The sequence below is a fragment of the Podarcis gaigeae genome, assembly GCF_964106915.1.
Source record: "Podarcis gaigeae genome assembly, chromosome: 10".
Classification (NCBI taxonomy): Eukaryota; Metazoa; Chordata; class Lepidosauria; order Squamata; family Lacertidae; genus Podarcis; species Podarcis gaigeae.
In genome coordinates, this window is record NC_139686.1 from 9,726,991 (window position 1) to 9,744,566 (window position 17,576).

The following is a 17,576-nucleotide window of genomic DNA, read 5'->3' on the forward strand; positions in this document are numbered from 1 at the left end:
TACAAAACGCATTGCACCACAATGTGGCAGGTGTCTAAATCAATGTTGCCACATCCCCAAGGCATGGCAGAGATAATTTACGGTACCTCAAATAGGCTTTGCTACAGAACTCTGGTGTGCACCAGTCCTTAAAGCCAACGTCTACAGATGCCAAGGACTCCGTGCAGTTCAAGTTAAATGTATTTTGTTTCCATTGATTTCAGTATCAATTTTAAGCATGGCCTTAAAGCTCAAATTTGAATGGCCCTGAGCCAAACTGGAAGTGTGATATGTTTTCAAGGTATCCATGGCTGTGAATTTGGGGTTGTTGGTTTTTTGTCATTTTCTTATATCCTCTGTGGAGCTAAGCATACTCCAAGATTGATAGTGCTCTAGGAGTGTGGATTTTTGGTAACTAGAATAGAGTTCAGCATCCTCAAAGTCTCATATTGAAAAATAAGCAGATTCCTAGTCCCTAGGTTGACAAATCTAGGCTTTATAAGTGTGCGGGCAACAATGATTTGGTGAAAATTCAGTAGGCAGAGGTTGGTACACAGAATTGCCATTGGTTGTATATTTGCATGTGGGTGTAGAAGGCATTTTAAACACAGTTCCCTCCTTCCAAAGACTGCTGGGAGCTATAGTTTGCAACTGAAGCTCTGCAAGAGGGAAACTGCTGTTCCCAAGGTTCTCTGTTAGGGGTGCTCATATTGTGTGTGCGTCTGAGGATATGGAACTCTCTGTATACACATTTCCCCCTACCCTATGCAGTTACTGGGAGTTGCAGGTGGGCAGAGTGTGTTATCTCCTGCTTAGGGGCTTCCCATGGGCATCTAGTTGACCACTGTGAGAAAAAGATGCTGGACTAGGTGGGCCATTGGCCTGATCCTGCAGGTGTTTCCTGTGTTCCTAGTCTGTAACCTCCCAGCACAAGCAAAAGAAATAACTCCAGATGGGCCAAGTTACAGGATGCAGTCTGCTTGCAGAATTCAGTTTCCCCTTGTGCATAAATTGCACTACTGCTGCACAGAATTCTGGTGGGGTTTTTTGGGGAGCACAGAACACATCCATTGACAATCCTTGGCAGACATATTTTCTTTTTAGGTTTGTTTTGCTTGCCTGGTGAGATGTATGCAATCATTGGACTTAAGTCCATTGATTTCACTGGAGGCTCATCCACTATACTTAACTTTTGCCCCAAGCTATTTAGGGACAGGTTTAGGCTATAAAATGCTTTGTCAGAGCAGGTTTCTTCCCCCCTTTTTCTTTTACCCCTGGTGCTTTCGATGCGAAAACCTGCTCTTTAATGCAGAATTGGAACAAACACCAATTCAGGTCTCCTGCCTGTTGCCATTTGCTCTGAATCAGCAATAAAAAGCAATATTTTTTTTAAAGTACTCTGACATTGCACTTTAAAGCACAGACCTGGGTCGCCAGCTGTTGCTGGACTACAACTCCCATGATCCCCAGCTAGCAGGACAATGGTCAGGGATGATGGGAACTGTAGTCCAAAAAACGCAGTTGGAGATGCAAGTTTGGGAAACCCTGCGTTAGTTGGACACCAGTGGCAGAAACTACCCAGCCATTAAACTGTAAAAGGTAAAGGTAAAGGTACCCCTGCCCGTACGGGCCAGTCTTGCCAGACTCTGGGGTTGTGCACCCATCTCACTCAAGAGGCCAGGGGCCAGCGCTGTCCGGAGACACTTCCGGGTCACGTGGCCAGCGTGACATCGCTGCTCTGGCGAGCCAGAGCCGCACACGGAAACGCCGTTTACCTTCCCGCTGGTAAGCGGTCCCTATTTATCTACTTGCACCCGGAGGTGCTTTCGAACTGCTAGGTTGGCAGGCGCTGGGACCGAGCAGCGGGAGCGCACCCCGCCGCAGGGATTCGAACCGCCGACCTTTCGATCGGCAAGTCCTAGGCGCTGAGGCTTTAACCCACAGCGCCACCTGCATCCCCTCATTAAACTGTAGTTGAGGACAAAAGACGGGGTCCTATTCTATGGCATACTTAGCATCAGAATGAATGCGACTGCGAAGGATTACCCAGATAATTCTCTTTTACGGGAGTACGGCAGTTAAAAAAGCAGAGCACACGTGATATTTTCAAATAGATGGAACCAGGTTCAATCCCTTGGCAATGCTAGTTAAGAGTAAGAATAAATGTTGCAGGCAAGGGGAGTTGCGAAAGCTTCTGTAAAATAGGTTACTGGATGGACTGTTGGCCTGATATGGTATAAAGTCTCTCCGTATGGACTGACGGAGTTTGTTAGTCATGGTATAATTGCGGCTGGAGCCAAGGGAACCTTATTTGGGAGACTGTTTTTCTATCATGTAGAACAACAACATCAGTCCGTGTTTGTGGGTGTTTTTGAGCATTTGTTTATAGCAAACCCGTATGGGTTGCCCCCCCCCCCCCGGAAAAAATAGTTTGACCGAGGGGATGGAATTCAGGGGCAATGGGGGAAAGTCTCTGTTCCTGGTATCTTCAGTTAAAAGGATCAGGGTTTGAGAAGAGTCTTTTCTGGAGACCTTCTGCCTTGACAGTAAGGGTACCAGAATTGTGGGTTAGTCTGACCTGGTAAAAGGCAGTCTGTTAGGGGACCATTAACCATGCATAATTGTCTATCCAGGTGCTTCAAATCTCTCTCCCCAATCTTCCCCATAGAAAGAGTTATTGAGCCCGGTGGTTTGGCAAGAAATGTGTTCATGTATTTTGTATGCAAATGTACAAAATGCCTGAACTGAAAACGCAGCCAATCCTTTAAATACACACTTGTTTGAGTTTTGCGGTGCACCTCTTCAGCCCCAAAATGTGCAAGTTTTAAGGAAAATTGCCCACAAAGACGAAAAGAAATTGCATGCAAAATGGATAGGACGGACACCTCAGAGTATACATATTAGGAAAAAATATGTGCAAAATGAATGTGAATTTCTGTGCAGACTTGAAAACAGTAATTTGCAAATGAATGCAGTTATGAAGTGATCTGGAGAAACAGATTCTGCTTGTGGTCTTCCTGTAGACTTCTGGTTGGTCCTTGTGGAAACAGAACTGCATGAGTCTTTGCCCTGACCCAGTAGGTTCTTCTCTTCTTATTTCTCCATCTCTAGTCTCCTTACATTGTTGATGGTGTTAATTTTGCCTTAGTGGGCCATGCAGAGAGTTCAGTTCACCTGATCTATAATGAACAGCAATTGCACCAACACCACCAATGCAATGTTATAGAATTCTATAACATCTCCACTGAAAGCAGCTACTTTGGCACCGGTGGGGTTCTGCTGTAGCCTTAACTCACGACACAGGAGTAGGTTTTTTAAAAAAATTGGTGTGACTTACGGGTTTATGACTGTGGTGTTAAGACGACGCATCCTTTGCACTGCAAGCCTTTTGATATCCTCTTATTGGAACAACCAGCCTTCACCCAGCCAATCACGTACACAAAAGACTTTAAGAATTACTTTTGGCAAAGATGCCTCTATGATTCATTCTTTGGCAAAACTGCCTATTCTTTTCCATTTGTGATGCAGGAATCTCTTGGAGTATGAATATATGCTTTATATTTCCAATCCCCGCATGCGAAAACAACAAGGCTCCTTCCACGTTGCGAAAGATTGCTAAGCCGTTACAATAATTTCAGCATGACAGCTTAATGATTTGGTATTCCACACTGTGGAATACGCTGGCTTTTCCTCATTTTTGCTATTTGATGCGACACAGGGGGGACAAGATTTTTGCCTTGCTCTTCTCCTAAGGGACACAGGCTCTCCATATGACTTTCTTAAAAAACGAGGCAGTGCCTCTTAAAATCAACAATAGGGATTCTGTCCCCCCAGGATGGAAAGATGGATTCCTTCACAATGGTGGAACTCCATACCCTCCAACATTTCTCTGATGAAAATAGGGATAATGCCTAATAATAATAATAATAATTTTACTATTTATACCCCATCCATCTGAGTGGGTTGCCCCAGCCACTCTGAGCAGCTTCCAACGTATATAAAAACATAAAAAACTTCCCTATACAGGGCTGCCTTCAGATGGCTGAGGAGTCGCATAACTCCATACCCTCCAACATTTCTCCGATGAAAATAGGGACATCCTAAGGAAAAGCGGGACATTCCGAATCAGGAACTGGGATGGCTTCTGTTAATCCAGGACTGTCTCTGGAAAAAGAGGGGCACTTGGGGGGTCTGTCTGGTCTGGGGGCAGAGCCGTTGCTTTGGGGTTAATGCCTCAACGCTTACCTCCCTCCATCTTCAGGTTCTGGGGACGGGAGATGATTCTGTATCCTTGCACATCATCCTATAACTAGGGTGGCCTTTCACAGAGACATAGAATCATAGAATTGGAAGGGACAGGGACCCCAAAGTTCATCTAGTCCAATCCTCATTGACCTCAGCCGGTGTGGCTATTGCTGAGGGATGAAAGGCACTTATTTCTTCACAATGCAGACATGGTGTGTGTGTTAAAGGATGTGGTGTGCCTCTGAAAAAAAAACCCAAAAACAGGTTTCTAGAAAACTAGGTGCCAGGAAGAAGGGTTTGACACACTGTGTGTGTGTGTGTGTGTGTGTGTGTGTGTGTGTATGAAATGATTCACTGCAGTATGTGAGTTCCCCAGCCCTGAAGTCTGAACTGGGACAGTCCAAACAGGGAAGAAACTAAGCTTTGTGCAAAACCTGGGCTGGAATGACTCCCGACTCCTGTGGAACGGAACACCTAAAACACAGGCTCTTGTCACTTCTATGTCATTTCCTTCCTGGGATATGATGCAATATTTTTTTGACAGAGAGTTGATGTAAGGTAAATGGCAGGCTAAGAGCCCAAATTCTCTTTTAAATCCCTGGTCAGCCAGGAATGTTCTAGCTGGCTTTAGTCCTTTAATTCAGTTGCCTACCTGTAAAATGGGCATAACAACACTGGCCCTTTGTATGGTGATATTATTTCCACCTTGTACATATTTCTGAAATCCTTGGCTTTCAAAATCAGTTTCTGGAGAATCAACTTGACTTAAAACCCCAGGCTTAAATTAAGCTTCTGATTTAAGGCAGGGAGATTGGACAAGCTAGACGGTGCTGTGATGTTGTTGTCTTCTGAAAACGTATATTAACTAGCAAGTCTGTTCCAAAATCCCCATTACTGGTGCACAAAGGGTTTTCACACATTCATAATTTTTCTAAACTCCTCATATTTTGGAAACCATTTTCTCTAATAAATAAATAAAAAGTATCAAGAGAATTGTTTAGTATTTTTAGTTTAGGAGGGAACAGCCCCAGTGAAAAAATAGTAAAATTTTCATGTTTCGTGGATAACAGACGATGTGTGCTGTTACTTTGATGCAATTAATCAATGGGAAATCTATGGATACAATACACTGTGGATAGAACACAACCCAAGTCATCGTCAACCTCTTAATACTTTGTTTCAGTGCTGCAAGATGCATAAATATATATACAGAACGTGAGGAAATGCCCACAACTATACTCTAGCTGCAAAAACCTCTGTAATGTCCTACTTATCGTGGCAAATATCTGTAATTAACTATAATTCACTGCTTTGGATATACATCAATGCTCCATTTTTGACATCTTTGTAACACGCTTGTCTTTTCTTTTTCTACCCCAGTCAGCGGCAAGAAGGGCAGGAACATCGTGCGCAAATTGCCAGACCACCACCACCACCCTGTGGAGGAGGAACGCCAACGGAGACCCCGTCTGCAACGCCTGTGGGCTGTATTACAAGCTCCACAATGTAAGTGAGGTGGTAACTCTCTGAAGAATACCTTTTGGGGTTTAAACTAGGATAGAATATACTGCATTTTTCGCTCTATAGGACGCAGTTTTCCCCCTCCAAAAATTAAGCGTGTGTGCGTCCTATGGAGCGAATGCAGGCTCCTTGGCTTCAGCGATAGCAATGTGAAGCCTCCAAAGCGCAGAGGGAGCGTTCCCTCCGCGCTCTGGAGGCTTTGCGTTGCTTTCGCTGAAGCCTGGAGAGCAAGAGGGGTCAGTGTAAGACTCTCTTGGCTTCAGCAGAGAGGGAAAGCTGCGCAGCGCCCCTTCAGCCAAGCGGGAGGAGAAATGGAAGGGGCTCCGTTTCTCCTGCCGTTTCATTGAAGGGGCGCTGAGCAGAGAGGGGGAGAATTTGTTTTTTCTTGTTCTCCCCCTCTAAAACAAGGTGTGTCCTATGGTCCAGTGTGTCCTATAGAGCGAAAAATACGGTATTTCCTGGCTTGCGTGTGGACAGGCAAACCACAGAGCTTTATCTCACCAGCTCCTGCTTGGGGGCCCCTTTAGCTAAAGACAGTGCACTTCAATGCACACTGAGGCTGTTCAGCGAACTCTAACGCACTCTGAATGAAGCAGTGCTAGTCAGGTGTAAATGGGCCCCATGGTGACTTCATGGTATTGTAACATATAAAAAGGAAGCAAGAGAAGTCAAGCTGACAGTCCTTTTAATGGGGCTGCACATTGTATGGAATGCTGGTTGGAAGACATAATAATAATAATAATAATAATAATAATAATAATAATAATAACAACAACAACAACAACAACAACAACAACAACAACAACAATAACAACAACAACAACAACATTTTAATTCTACCCTCTAATTTGATCAGGGAAAGTGAAAATGATTTGCTTCCCAACCATTTATCTTCATAACAACCCTGTAAGGTAGGATAGGTTGAGGAAAGGTGTTTGGAAAAAGGTCACCCAGGGAACTTCACCCGTGAGTGAGATTTGAACCCAGGTCTTCTTAGGTCCTAGTCCAGTAGTTCAACATTGAGGTATTGGCTAGATAATACATTGTTCTAACCAAAATGAAGATTGCTTGATTAGAAAGGCAGCGGATACACAGGGACCCTTGACAGGTTGCGTCTCGATTCTTGCTAGGGTTGCCATCCACTTTTCCCCTCCCAAAACTCCTGAGGCACAAAGAACTGCCAGACCAGCTGAAAATTAGCAGGCGCAGTGTATTCTCATAACCACACTGTCTCCACAAGATGGTAAAAGGGCCCTCGTTAAATTTCTCTCTGTCGGATGGTAGCCAAAGTATTAGAAGCCCTACAGGGCGGGGGAAAGGTGGCAGCCCTAATATTCTCACAAAGCTCTGGAACATTTTTTTTTGCATCCCTGCTTCAAGGGGAAGGGGGAAAGAAAGAAAGTGACACAAGCAATTCTCCAAAAGAAGGGAATCTGATTTTGTCCGGTCTGCTTTGGCTGTGTTGGGGTGCTTTTAGTACATCTGAGATTCTTTTAAATCAATGTGTTTGTGGGAGCGAGAGAGGCTATTGTTTCATTTCATTTTTTGCCCTTGTTTTTATTATGTATTTTGCGTTTTTATGCTGTGAACTGCACCGATGAAGGGTTTTTAAAACACAAATCAAATAAAAAAATAAAATAATGCTCATAAAAAGAGATAGGGAAATTTATATGAAAAGGTGTATCCTGCAACAAAATGTACCAGGGTGGAATGCTGGCCAATGAGCTGTGCCCTATACTAGCACACTCCATTCCACCCTGCGTTGTGTCTCACCTCCCCGTGGCAGCCAGTCAGTACTCCATGCCCTTTGAGCATGCTATTTTGGGATGTTTCTGCCCCCCCGGCCCCGGGGAGGTTTCCTCTTAAGTTTTTGCATGCATCTGCAAACCTTGGGTTTTCCCCAAGCTAGTTAAAACCCCCTTCCATGGATGCAGTTTCAGCTATTCAAGGACTGGTGCTGAGAGGTGACATGATAGACCTTTACAAAATGGTGCATGGGATAGAGGAAGTGAGCAGAGAAAAGGTTTTCTTCCTCTCTCATAAAATTAGAACTCGCAGACACCCAGTGTTGGAAAATCCATGATGCATAAAAGGAAGCACTTCATGCAGTGCACAGTTCGGCTATGGAACTCACTGCCACTGGAAGCAGCAATGGCCACCAGCTTGGATGGCTTTAAAAATGGATGGAGCAGTGCTTCTGAATCCCAGTTGCTGGGAACCACTGATTGTCCACTGCAAGAACAGGATGCTGGACTTGATGGGCCATTGACGTGGTCCAGTAGTCTTTTCCTACAATCACATGCTAGAATAACGTTGCTATTTATATATCTGATAGGGTGCCCTACCTCGAAACAAAATTAAAAAATTCCTTCCAGTAGCACCTTAAAGGTAAAGGGACTGACTCTGGGGTTGCGGCGCTCATCTTGTTTATTGGCTGAGGAAGCCGGCGTACAGCTTCCGGGTCATGTGGCCAGCATGACTAAGCCGCTTCTGGTAAACCAGAGCAATGCACGGAAACGCCGTTTACCTTCCCACCAGAGCAGTACCTATTTATCTACTTGCACTTTGACGTGCTTTCAAACTGCTAGGTTGGCAGGAGCTGGGAGCGAGCAACGGGAGCTCACCCCGTTGCGGGGATTCGAATCGCCGACCTTCTGATCGGCAAGTCCTAGGCTCTGTGGTTTAACCCACAGCACCACCCACGTCCCTAAGTAGTTGGTCTCTAAGTAGCACCTTAGAGACCAACTGAGTTTGTTATTGGTATGAGCTTTCCTGTGCATGCACACTTCTTCAGATACTGGAGGGAATTTATTTATTTTGTTTTGAATTTATTTGTTTTGTTTCGACTACGGCAGACCAACACGGCTACCTACCTGTAACTGGTGCCCTACCTTGCATTTGAAGGGCTCTCGGAGGGCATTCCTCTGTTTGAGGGAGTCTTTTATCTGAAGGACTGCCTGAAACCAAGTCTGGTTTAAAAGACCGAGAAGCATTAGAAAAGGAGATTTTGCCCGTCAGCCACTTGGCAGCTGGGAACGCCTGCACGATTTGTGCTTCTGTTTAAGATACAGTCCTTATAATTTGCTGCCCTGGGCTGCTTTGGAAGGAAGGGTGGGATATATATTTAATGAAGAAATAACCATCTTGCAAATTTTATGCAAATTTGAGCCTTTTGCTTTGGGGATGCACGCTCTCTCTCCTTTTGACAATGCATAAGTGGCACCCCCAAAATATGCTGCCTGGTAGACTTTGTTCCCATATCTAGGTGTAAAGGCAGCAGCTACAAAAACGCACCACCTTTAAGGAAATGACTGAAAAGAATCATCTTATAGCGACAGCAGTAATAGCAGAGCTTTAGCACTAGAGTTGGTGGTTCGAATCCCTGCGATGGGGTGAGCTCTTGTTGCTTGGTCCCTGCTCCTGCCAACCTAGCAGTTCAAAAGCACAAAGTGCAAGTAGATAAATAAGTATCGCTCTGGCGGGAAGGTAAATGGCATTTTCGTGCGCTGCTCTGGTTCTCCAGAAGCGGCTTAGTCATGCTGGCCACATGACCCGGAAGCTGTACGCCGGCTCCCTCGGCCAGTAAAGCGAGATGAGCGCTGCAACCCCAGAGTCGTCCGCGACTGGACCTAACGGTCAGGGGTCCCTTTACCTTTAGCACTAGAGTAATGTGAATGGGGGCAGCGGGGTGAGATTTATCAGTTGCTTTGTATGATGTTCCTTGTACTTTCTTTAACTTTTTAAAAAGCAATTTCTCACTCTTATGTGAGGCTTTTAAAAAAATCTTTTGCCCTCAGCAGCTTTCATGCACCCCCCCTTCAAAACCAGTGGGGGTTGGTTGTGGGGTGGTGCTTTTAATGCATGTATTCATTTCTGATTTTAAAACAGGTCAGCTTCCACCTTTCCCCCCTCTACTTCCACCTCTCCTGGGCGAGTAAATGTTTTTGCATGAAAGAAAAATAGAGACATGCCCCCCACCCCACGCAATTATGAGAATCATACAGTGACTTTATTGATATTGAAATGCTGCCTTTTTCGGATCTGGAATTGAGTGACACTGGCAGATTTATGCTGTGAGCTGTCCTGAGATCTACGGGTATAGGGCAGTATACAAATTTAGTAATAGTAATAATAGTAATAATAATAATAATAATAATAATAATAATAATAATAATCTCCCAACATGCCAACCCAGCTCATTTCTTGGCTCTGTTGTTGCAACTTCATCTCTCCTGCAAATTTTGTCTGACCTCCCATGACTGTGTTTCTGTTCTCATGTGAATTGGGTAGTTCTTTTCAGGGGTTCAGCCTACACTCGAGTAGGACCCTGGCAGAGACTCATGCCCGACTGGCATGTTCCCTCCCTCCTGGTCGATTGTTCGGGAGCTTCAAAAGCTTTCTTCAGCCCAAACGTCACAGTGACTGATGCCAACAGACTCCGGCACACTTAGGGATCCTCAGAGTTTGCACAGTTGCGTAACAGACCTCAGCAACTCAGCATTTTGGCTAATCTACTTTATTTACATATAAACACACACGGAGCGCTGCAACATGGCTCCGTTTCTCTCTAGCATCAGACAGCAAAGAGAAAAAGAACAAATAGTCCCATTTCATGGAACACAGTAACACAATCATCCTGTTTCCGTCACTTTCCACTCTGTGGAGTCAAAATATATACTGTCATGTGATAGACAAAAATCCCATGACTGCAGTCATGGAGCAGGAATTCTAACAGTTCTGCCTTTAAATGCAAACTGCACTGAAATCTCCCCCATACCAAAATACAACCCACCAGTTAAGGACTAAAGTTCAGGAAAAGGCCTTAATGCCAGGTCAGACTGTTGGTCTGTTTAGCTTAGTATTGTCTACACTGACCGGCAGAGGCTCTCAAAGGTTTCAAAATGGGTTGAATTTGGGATTTCTGCATTCAAAGCAGATGTCCTCCTGCCAAGCTGCTCCCTTTTAGTGATTAATGAGACGTTTGCTACCAGCAGATCACATCCAGTTAAGACTGCTTTAGTCCATGATGAGAAAGGAAGGTGTTAGTAAACCACAGACCTACTTTTTTAAAACAACAACAACAACAAAGAAGCCCCAAACCACCTGCAGATCACAAGGTCTTTTGGTTAGAGATTCAGGCTGATTTGTTGAGGAAACTGTCCTCTTTTCCCCTGCCTTGGTACCGTAGAAAAGGGTGAGAGATCACCGCAACAAGTTTGGGGTAATATATTTTCAGGGGTTTGTCAGGGAAAGAGGGTCAGCCCAGTTGATGGGAGAATAAAGGATGAGAGTATACTAAACAGCATGTTTGGGGGTTTGGTAAATGGAAAGCTTAAGAGAGAGGTGTTTTCTTTACCTTTTCTTTGGTGTTTTAAAAAATGTACATTGATAATAAAAAGAAGATTTTGCATAAAACGGGGGGAAATGGGAAGAAGAAAAGACGAATACACTTTTCGTTGATTCTGCAATACAGTCAAACCATGGTTGTCGGACATAATCCATTCTAGAAGCCTGTTCGGCTTCTGAAACATTCGACAACTGAGGCGTGGCTTCTGATAGGTTGCAGGAACTTCCTGCACTCAAGCGGAAGCTGTGTTGGATGTTTGGCTTCCGAAAAATGCTCAAAAATTGGAGCATTTACTTCTGGGTTTTCGGCGTTCACAAGCCAAAACGGAGGTGTTCAGGAACTGAGGTTTGACAGTACAAAAGAAAATTACCAGTGATTGACAGATTTCCAAAACAACCTCACCCCCTTTGCAATTAAATACATTCAATCAAACATATGGCATAAGGGGTATATGGATTTAAACTTTTCACCTTTGAGTGACTCTCGAGTCAGATTTTCAGCTTTTGGGTCCTTTTGCTTGTGGTCACTGTTCGTTTTTAGTTGCCAAAAGTGCAGCAGGACCTTACTCTTTAGATGACAATATGTATTCCTTCACATGCTTCAAAACATGGGCCTCCAGTCTTGCTCTGTTTGAGGGTCTCTCTGCTGTCTGTGCCCAATTAGACCCAGAACTTATATCCCCCAAATCCCATCCTGACAGATAGGAATTGCCGTATTTTTTGCTCCATAAGACTCACCAGACCACAAGATGCACCTAGTTTTTGGAGGAGGAAAACAAGAAAAAAAATATTCAGAATCTCAGAAGCCAGAACAGCAAGCGGGATCACTGCGCAGTGAAAGCAGCAATCCCTCTTGCTGTTCTGGCTTCTGGGATAGCTGTGCAGCCTGCATTCGCTCCATAACACACACACACATTTCCCCTTACTTTTTAGGAGGGAAAAAGTGAGTCTTATAGAGCAAAAAGTACGGTAGTTTTATTTGAAACATTTTGCCCTATGCAGCTTTTGGAGGAGGAGGAGGAGTTGGGAGGGCAGGTGGGGAGACGAGACGGCCCCACAAAAAGATTAATTGATTTTTGTTTAGATTAACAGACCCCTGACTATGAAGAAGGAAGGCATCCAGACCCGAAACCGAAAAATGTCTAGCAAGTCGAAAAAGTGCAAAAAGGTCCACGACACCTTGGACGATTTCCCTAAGGGCGGCTCCTTCAACCCTGCTGCCCTGTCGAGACACATGTCTTCCATCAGTCACATTTCGCCCTTCAGCCACTCGGGTCACATGCTAACCACACCCACCCCGATGCACCCGCCCTCCAGCTTGTCCTTCGGACCTCACCATCCTTCCAGTATGGTCACCGCCATGGGCTAAGATCACGCCCGAGAGAGAGACTTAAATCCCCGCTGCGATGCTTCCTTTCCTTTTTTTAAGTTCTCAGAACGAGAGGTATGTTGATAATCCTTGCCTCGTTAAGAGGCGAGAGCGCTTCCCCCTCGGCACACGAATGGACAAGGGCACAGAAAGAAAAAACGAAATCTTAAAAAGTTGGACGGAGGCGTAGAAACGAAAACCCCCCAGAGCAAATGTCGTGGGGAGGTGAACTCGTGGGCGCTTTTCCTCAAGTGTCTCTTGCGTCGCCAGCCACCAAATTTGGGGTCCCATTTGTGAATAAACCATTCTGACGCAAGTCTGCTCTTGAACTGGGCTTCTAGGGTCGCGACGAAGAGATGGCAGGCTGCCCACCCCCAAATCCCCAACCTTTCCCCCCACTTGCTCCCCCAAAGACAAGCAGATTGATGCTGAACACTGTATAACTTATATTGTAAGAAATTCTGTACATTTTTGAAGAACACTCTTGACATCTGCTTAGCTGTAAAAAAAAAAAAAGGAAAGGAAAGGAAAATGGCTTGTTGGTCAAATGAAATAATGAGTTGAATGTTTTCCTGGTACGGACTGAGAAGAACGAGTTTGGACCGGCATATGGACAAACTGCCACTTGCGTTTTTTGCTCTCTCTTTCTCTTTCTCTCTCTCTCTCTCTCTTTCTTCACTCACTGGCTCAAGTTGTTTTGACGCATTAAAAAAATAAATTAATCCAAGTTGTAGGCAAATCATGCATTCCAGGCTACGGGGCCTCTGAACAATAGGGGATGTTTTTGTTTTTGAAGGGTTTCAGGGCAGTTGGTGTGACATTCAGCTTGTAGCTGCGGCGAGTTTGTCCAGGCCTTATACGCATTGTGAACAAGTTCCTGTAATTGTTGTTTGTATGTATAATTCAAAGCACCAAAATAATAAAAAAAAAACGAGATGTAGATTTATTTCATCCTATGATACAGACTGAATGGTTGTATAAATTTTACTTACTGCTAGTGTTAAGAACTGCGCTTTTGATTTTGTTTTCATATTTTTCCCCTCTTTTTTTTGGAGAATAAACTAGATTAAATTCTGTTGATTTCTTGTCTGCTTATGCTTTTGGAGTGATGTTCAAAAGGTTCTTTCTGTGTTTGTGTGTGTCCGTGTGCCTCTGCTTCCATGGAAAGGCAGAAAAGGATTTGGTCCCGGGCCCTAGGATTCTCGGGATCCAGGATTTTAAGACCAGCAACATCGAAACAAGTTTAAAGGCTTGTAGGAATATAGGAAGCTACTGTAGACCAAGTCAGGACACCAGTCCATCCAGATCAGAATGGTCTACACTGCTGATCTTCTACTGGTTGGGTGGGAACCCAATAGTGGGTCATGGCCTGATCCAAGGTGGGTCGCAATAGAAGCGTCACCACCATTCAAATATATGGGGAAAGAGTAAAAAACGGGTCTCCAAATTCAGGGTAGGTTAGAATGTTAGAGTTAAAAGCTGGTGGATTAGGGGAATGCTGTGAATGTAGTATATCTTACAATCATAGAGTTGGAAGGGGCAACAAGGATCATCTAGTCCAACCCCCTGTAATGCAGGAATCTTTTGCCCAATGCAGGGATCGAATTCATGACCCTGAGCCTAGAGGATGAAGTAACTGTTAGGCTGATTTGTAGCTGGTTGACTGAACCCAAATAGTACTCACTAATGGTTCCTCACCGTCCTGGAAACAGTGAGAAGTGGGGTGCTGCTGGGTTCTGTCCTGGGCCCGTCATTGTTCAATGTCTTTTCAAACAACTTGGAAGAAGGAATTGAGAGGATGCTCATCAAATATGCAGATGACGCAAAACTGGGAGGGGTGGCTAATGCTGCAGAAGAGAGAATTGAGATTCAAGATTGCTTTAAGTGGCCGCCGAGACCACATAACACCGGTCTTGAAAGACCTGCATTGGCTCCCAGTACGTTTCCGAGCACAGTTCAAAGTGTTGGTGTTGACCTTTAAAGCCCTAAACGGCCTCGGCCCAGTATACCTGAAGGAGCATTTCCACCCCCCATTGTTCAACTCGGACACTGTGATCCAGCTCCGAGGGCCTTCTGGTGGTTCCCTCACTGTGAGAAGTGAGGTTACAGGGAACCAGGCAGAGGGCCTTCTCAGTAGAGCGCCCTGTGGAACGCTCTCCCAGCAGATGTCAAAGAGAAAAACAACTACCAGACTTTTAGAAGACACCTGAAGGCAGCCCTGTTTAGGGAAGCTTTTAATGTTTAATAGACTATTGTATTTTAATAGTTTGTTGGAAGCCGCCCAGAGTGGCTGGGGAAACCCAGTCAGATGGGTGGGGTATAAATAAAATAAAATATTATTAACAGATTGGAGAACTGGGCACAAATTAACAAAATGTATTTCAATAGGGACAAAGGTAAGGTTCTGCACTTAGGCAGGAAGAACCAGCTGAACAAGGTATAAGATGGGGGATACCTGGCTTGCCAGTAGTACATGTGAAAAGGATCTAGGGGTCTTGGTGGACTGCAAGCTTAACACGAGTCAACAGTGTGATGCAGCAGCAAAAAATCTAATGCTATTCTAGGCTGCATCCACAGAAGTCTAGCGTCCAGATCAAGGGAAGTAATAGTCCTGTTCTATTCTGCCTTGGTCAGGCTACTCCTGGAATACTGTGTCTAGTTCTGGGCGCCACAATTTAAGGAGGATATTGACAAGCTGGAACAGTGGGTATGGGCGATTACTGCAAAACCACAAACCTATACCTTGCCACCATGTTTGCTCCTATAGCTTGCTAGCATGAGTTTAGCTGAACAACACAACCCTCTCTTAACATGGTATGGCTTCCTTTATTTTTGTTCGTTTAAAGAACCAGACCTAGAAAACACAAATAAAGATTAGAAATAAAAATTATTTTCATCATCCAATGACATACTTCAATACATACCTGTGCCTTTGACCATTTGCACCAAGTATCACAGAGTTAAGCATCTTTTGATCTCGTTAGTTCAACTGTCTGTATTTACCAGGAACACTTCCTATTTTCTGGTTTCTGTCCCTTCTTGATCCCTTCTGTGTCCCAAAAGGCCCTTCTGGTCTCTTCCCACCCTTGTTCCCTATGTTGGTCTTTACTCTGCCCTCCTTCCCTGGCTGGGGAATAGGTGCCATTTTGTGGTTCGCTTCAGGCGCCAAAATGTCTTGGGCCAAACCTGTACTGCACAAAAGGAGAGCCACCACCAAGAAGGCCCTGTGCAGAATTCATCTTCCGAAGAATGGCAGTTTTTATTAACGGCCCCCCACCCCCACCAGCCAAAAACTAATCGGGCTTCTGGTCCTTATGGCTGCTAGTATATACACGAGAGAGTATGTGGGAAAAGCTGGCTGAAATCTTTAAAGTCAGAAAGACAGCAAAATAAAATTCCCAGTGGTTGGAGGTGAGACTTTCATAACTAGTAAAACCAGAATCAGTGATGCAAAACTGAGACCACAAAAGTGGCAGTGGGAAAAATATACAATAAAAAAATGCAAAAATAAGGTAAATTATGCTGACTTCCCTAGTTTTCACAATAGTTTATTTGTTTATCTCAACAGTTTGTACAGTACTCAGTTGCCATTATCTCTCTGTATAATTTTATTAAATTTTCTGTTTTACAATTTAAAATACTCATTTTACATCCTTAAGATACCAGTGACTTCCCTTCTTCTCTTTCCATGGTTCATTTTACTTTTACATTTTACTTATAAATCCCTACATATTTTACAAAAAATGATACCATTCCGTATTCCATTACTGCATCCAGTTGCTGTTGTCTCTAAGTAGTGTACAAGTAAAACACAACAGAATAAGGATTAAAGATCAGATTATTGTTATATTTTCATCAGAATATTTTCTATATCTCAACACGGACACAATTCCCCCCCCCTGAATAATTAGGCTTTGCTTGGGCATGGTGCTTTTTCGTTTCAAAGCCCAGATTATGCATAGAATTATAGAACGGTAGAGTTGGAAGGGACGCAAGACTGTCTTGTCCAACTTCCTCCAATGCGGGAATCTTTTTCTTCTTCTTTGGTGATCAGATGTAGCCGAGTAAGATTGGCTTCCATAAACACAGTTTTAACAATGAGTCCATAAGTGACTGTGGAGGCCAATTCTGGATCCACACATCCTTCCACAGTGGGGACATTGGTTACGGTGTGGATTTGCCAAGCGTGTCTTCCTCTTAGCACATTTCTCCCTTGCGTCCTGAGTTTGAGTGTCTTCAAAGCCCATGACACCTTTGGTAAAGGCTGTTCTCCAACTGGAGCGCTCGCAGGCCAGTGTTTCCCAGTTGTCAGTGTTTATACTACATTTTTAAAGATTTGCCTTGAGACAGTCTTTAAACCTCTTTTGTTGACCACCAGCATTACGCTTTCCATTTTTAAGTTTGGAATAGAGTAGTTTACAAATGCAGAAATCACAGCTAATGTCCCCCTAAGAGGTACACATAAGACCAGGGGACCAGCCCTCTGCCCCAACTGTGAATGTTGTATTTGATGGAGCAGTGTGTACAGTTCCCCAACCACTTGGGTTTAACCGTTTCAGTGCTGGCAAATAGTGACTCCCCCTCCCACAATTGCCAGCTTGGCGACATCATCTGGGTTTGATGGTTTGGCGAATGCACAACATTCCACGCACAGCTGCATTGAAGCATGAGAAAGGATTAACAGTGTCACTCTTGCCAGGATCAATGCTCTGCCACCCTCTCTTGTCAGCAGCGAAAAGCATGATGGAAGGGGCAAGCCCTTTCACTGAATTGTCCAAAACGTGCTGTCTTTCCTCCTAGTGGGTTGACTGACAAAGAACCTGTCAACCCATTCTGGGTGATCAATAAAAGCTGCTCTGTGCTTCTGTTGCTCTGAAGACAGACCTTCATAGAAGGAGACAAGATCGTGGAATGCAATCTTCTCTTTCTCCTGAACAAAGCTTTGGTGAGCTCCAGATGTTCTGGAGGTGGGGCTGATGGGAGCTCAGAACATCTGGAGGGTACCAAATGGCAGAAAATTTGAATTTAAGAAGATGCTTAAAGCAGTTATTCCCAAGAGGCCTGCAGCATTTCTTCTGGGAATTATAAGGGCAGAGGTTCCAAAGGCAATGGTTAA

At 44.3% G+C, this 17,576-nt stretch overlaps 1 protein-coding gene across 8 annotated transcripts in view; it reads left to right on the forward strand.

Annotated features, from left to right (window-relative positions):
• GATA3 (GATA binding protein 3) overlaps positions 1-13,540 on the forward strand; it is a 76,127-nt gene extending 62,587 nt beyond the window's left edge. For 6 of the 8 annotated variants that reach the window (XM_083700716.1, XM_083700717.1, XM_083700719.1 and 3 more), the window contains exons 5-6: positions 5,605-5,730; positions 12,176-13,540. In XM_083700716.1, coding sequence (XP_083556842.1) covers positions 5,605-5,730; positions 12,176-12,460 — 411 coding nt within the window. In that variant the 3' untranslated portion in view covers positions 12,461-13,540. The remainder of the gene's footprint in view (positions 1-5,604; positions 5,731-12,175) is intronic. The other 2 variants (XM_083700721.1, XM_083700722.1) reach the window with 2 other exon arrangements.
• The last annotated feature ends 4,036 nt before the right edge of the window (positions 13,541-17,576 follow it).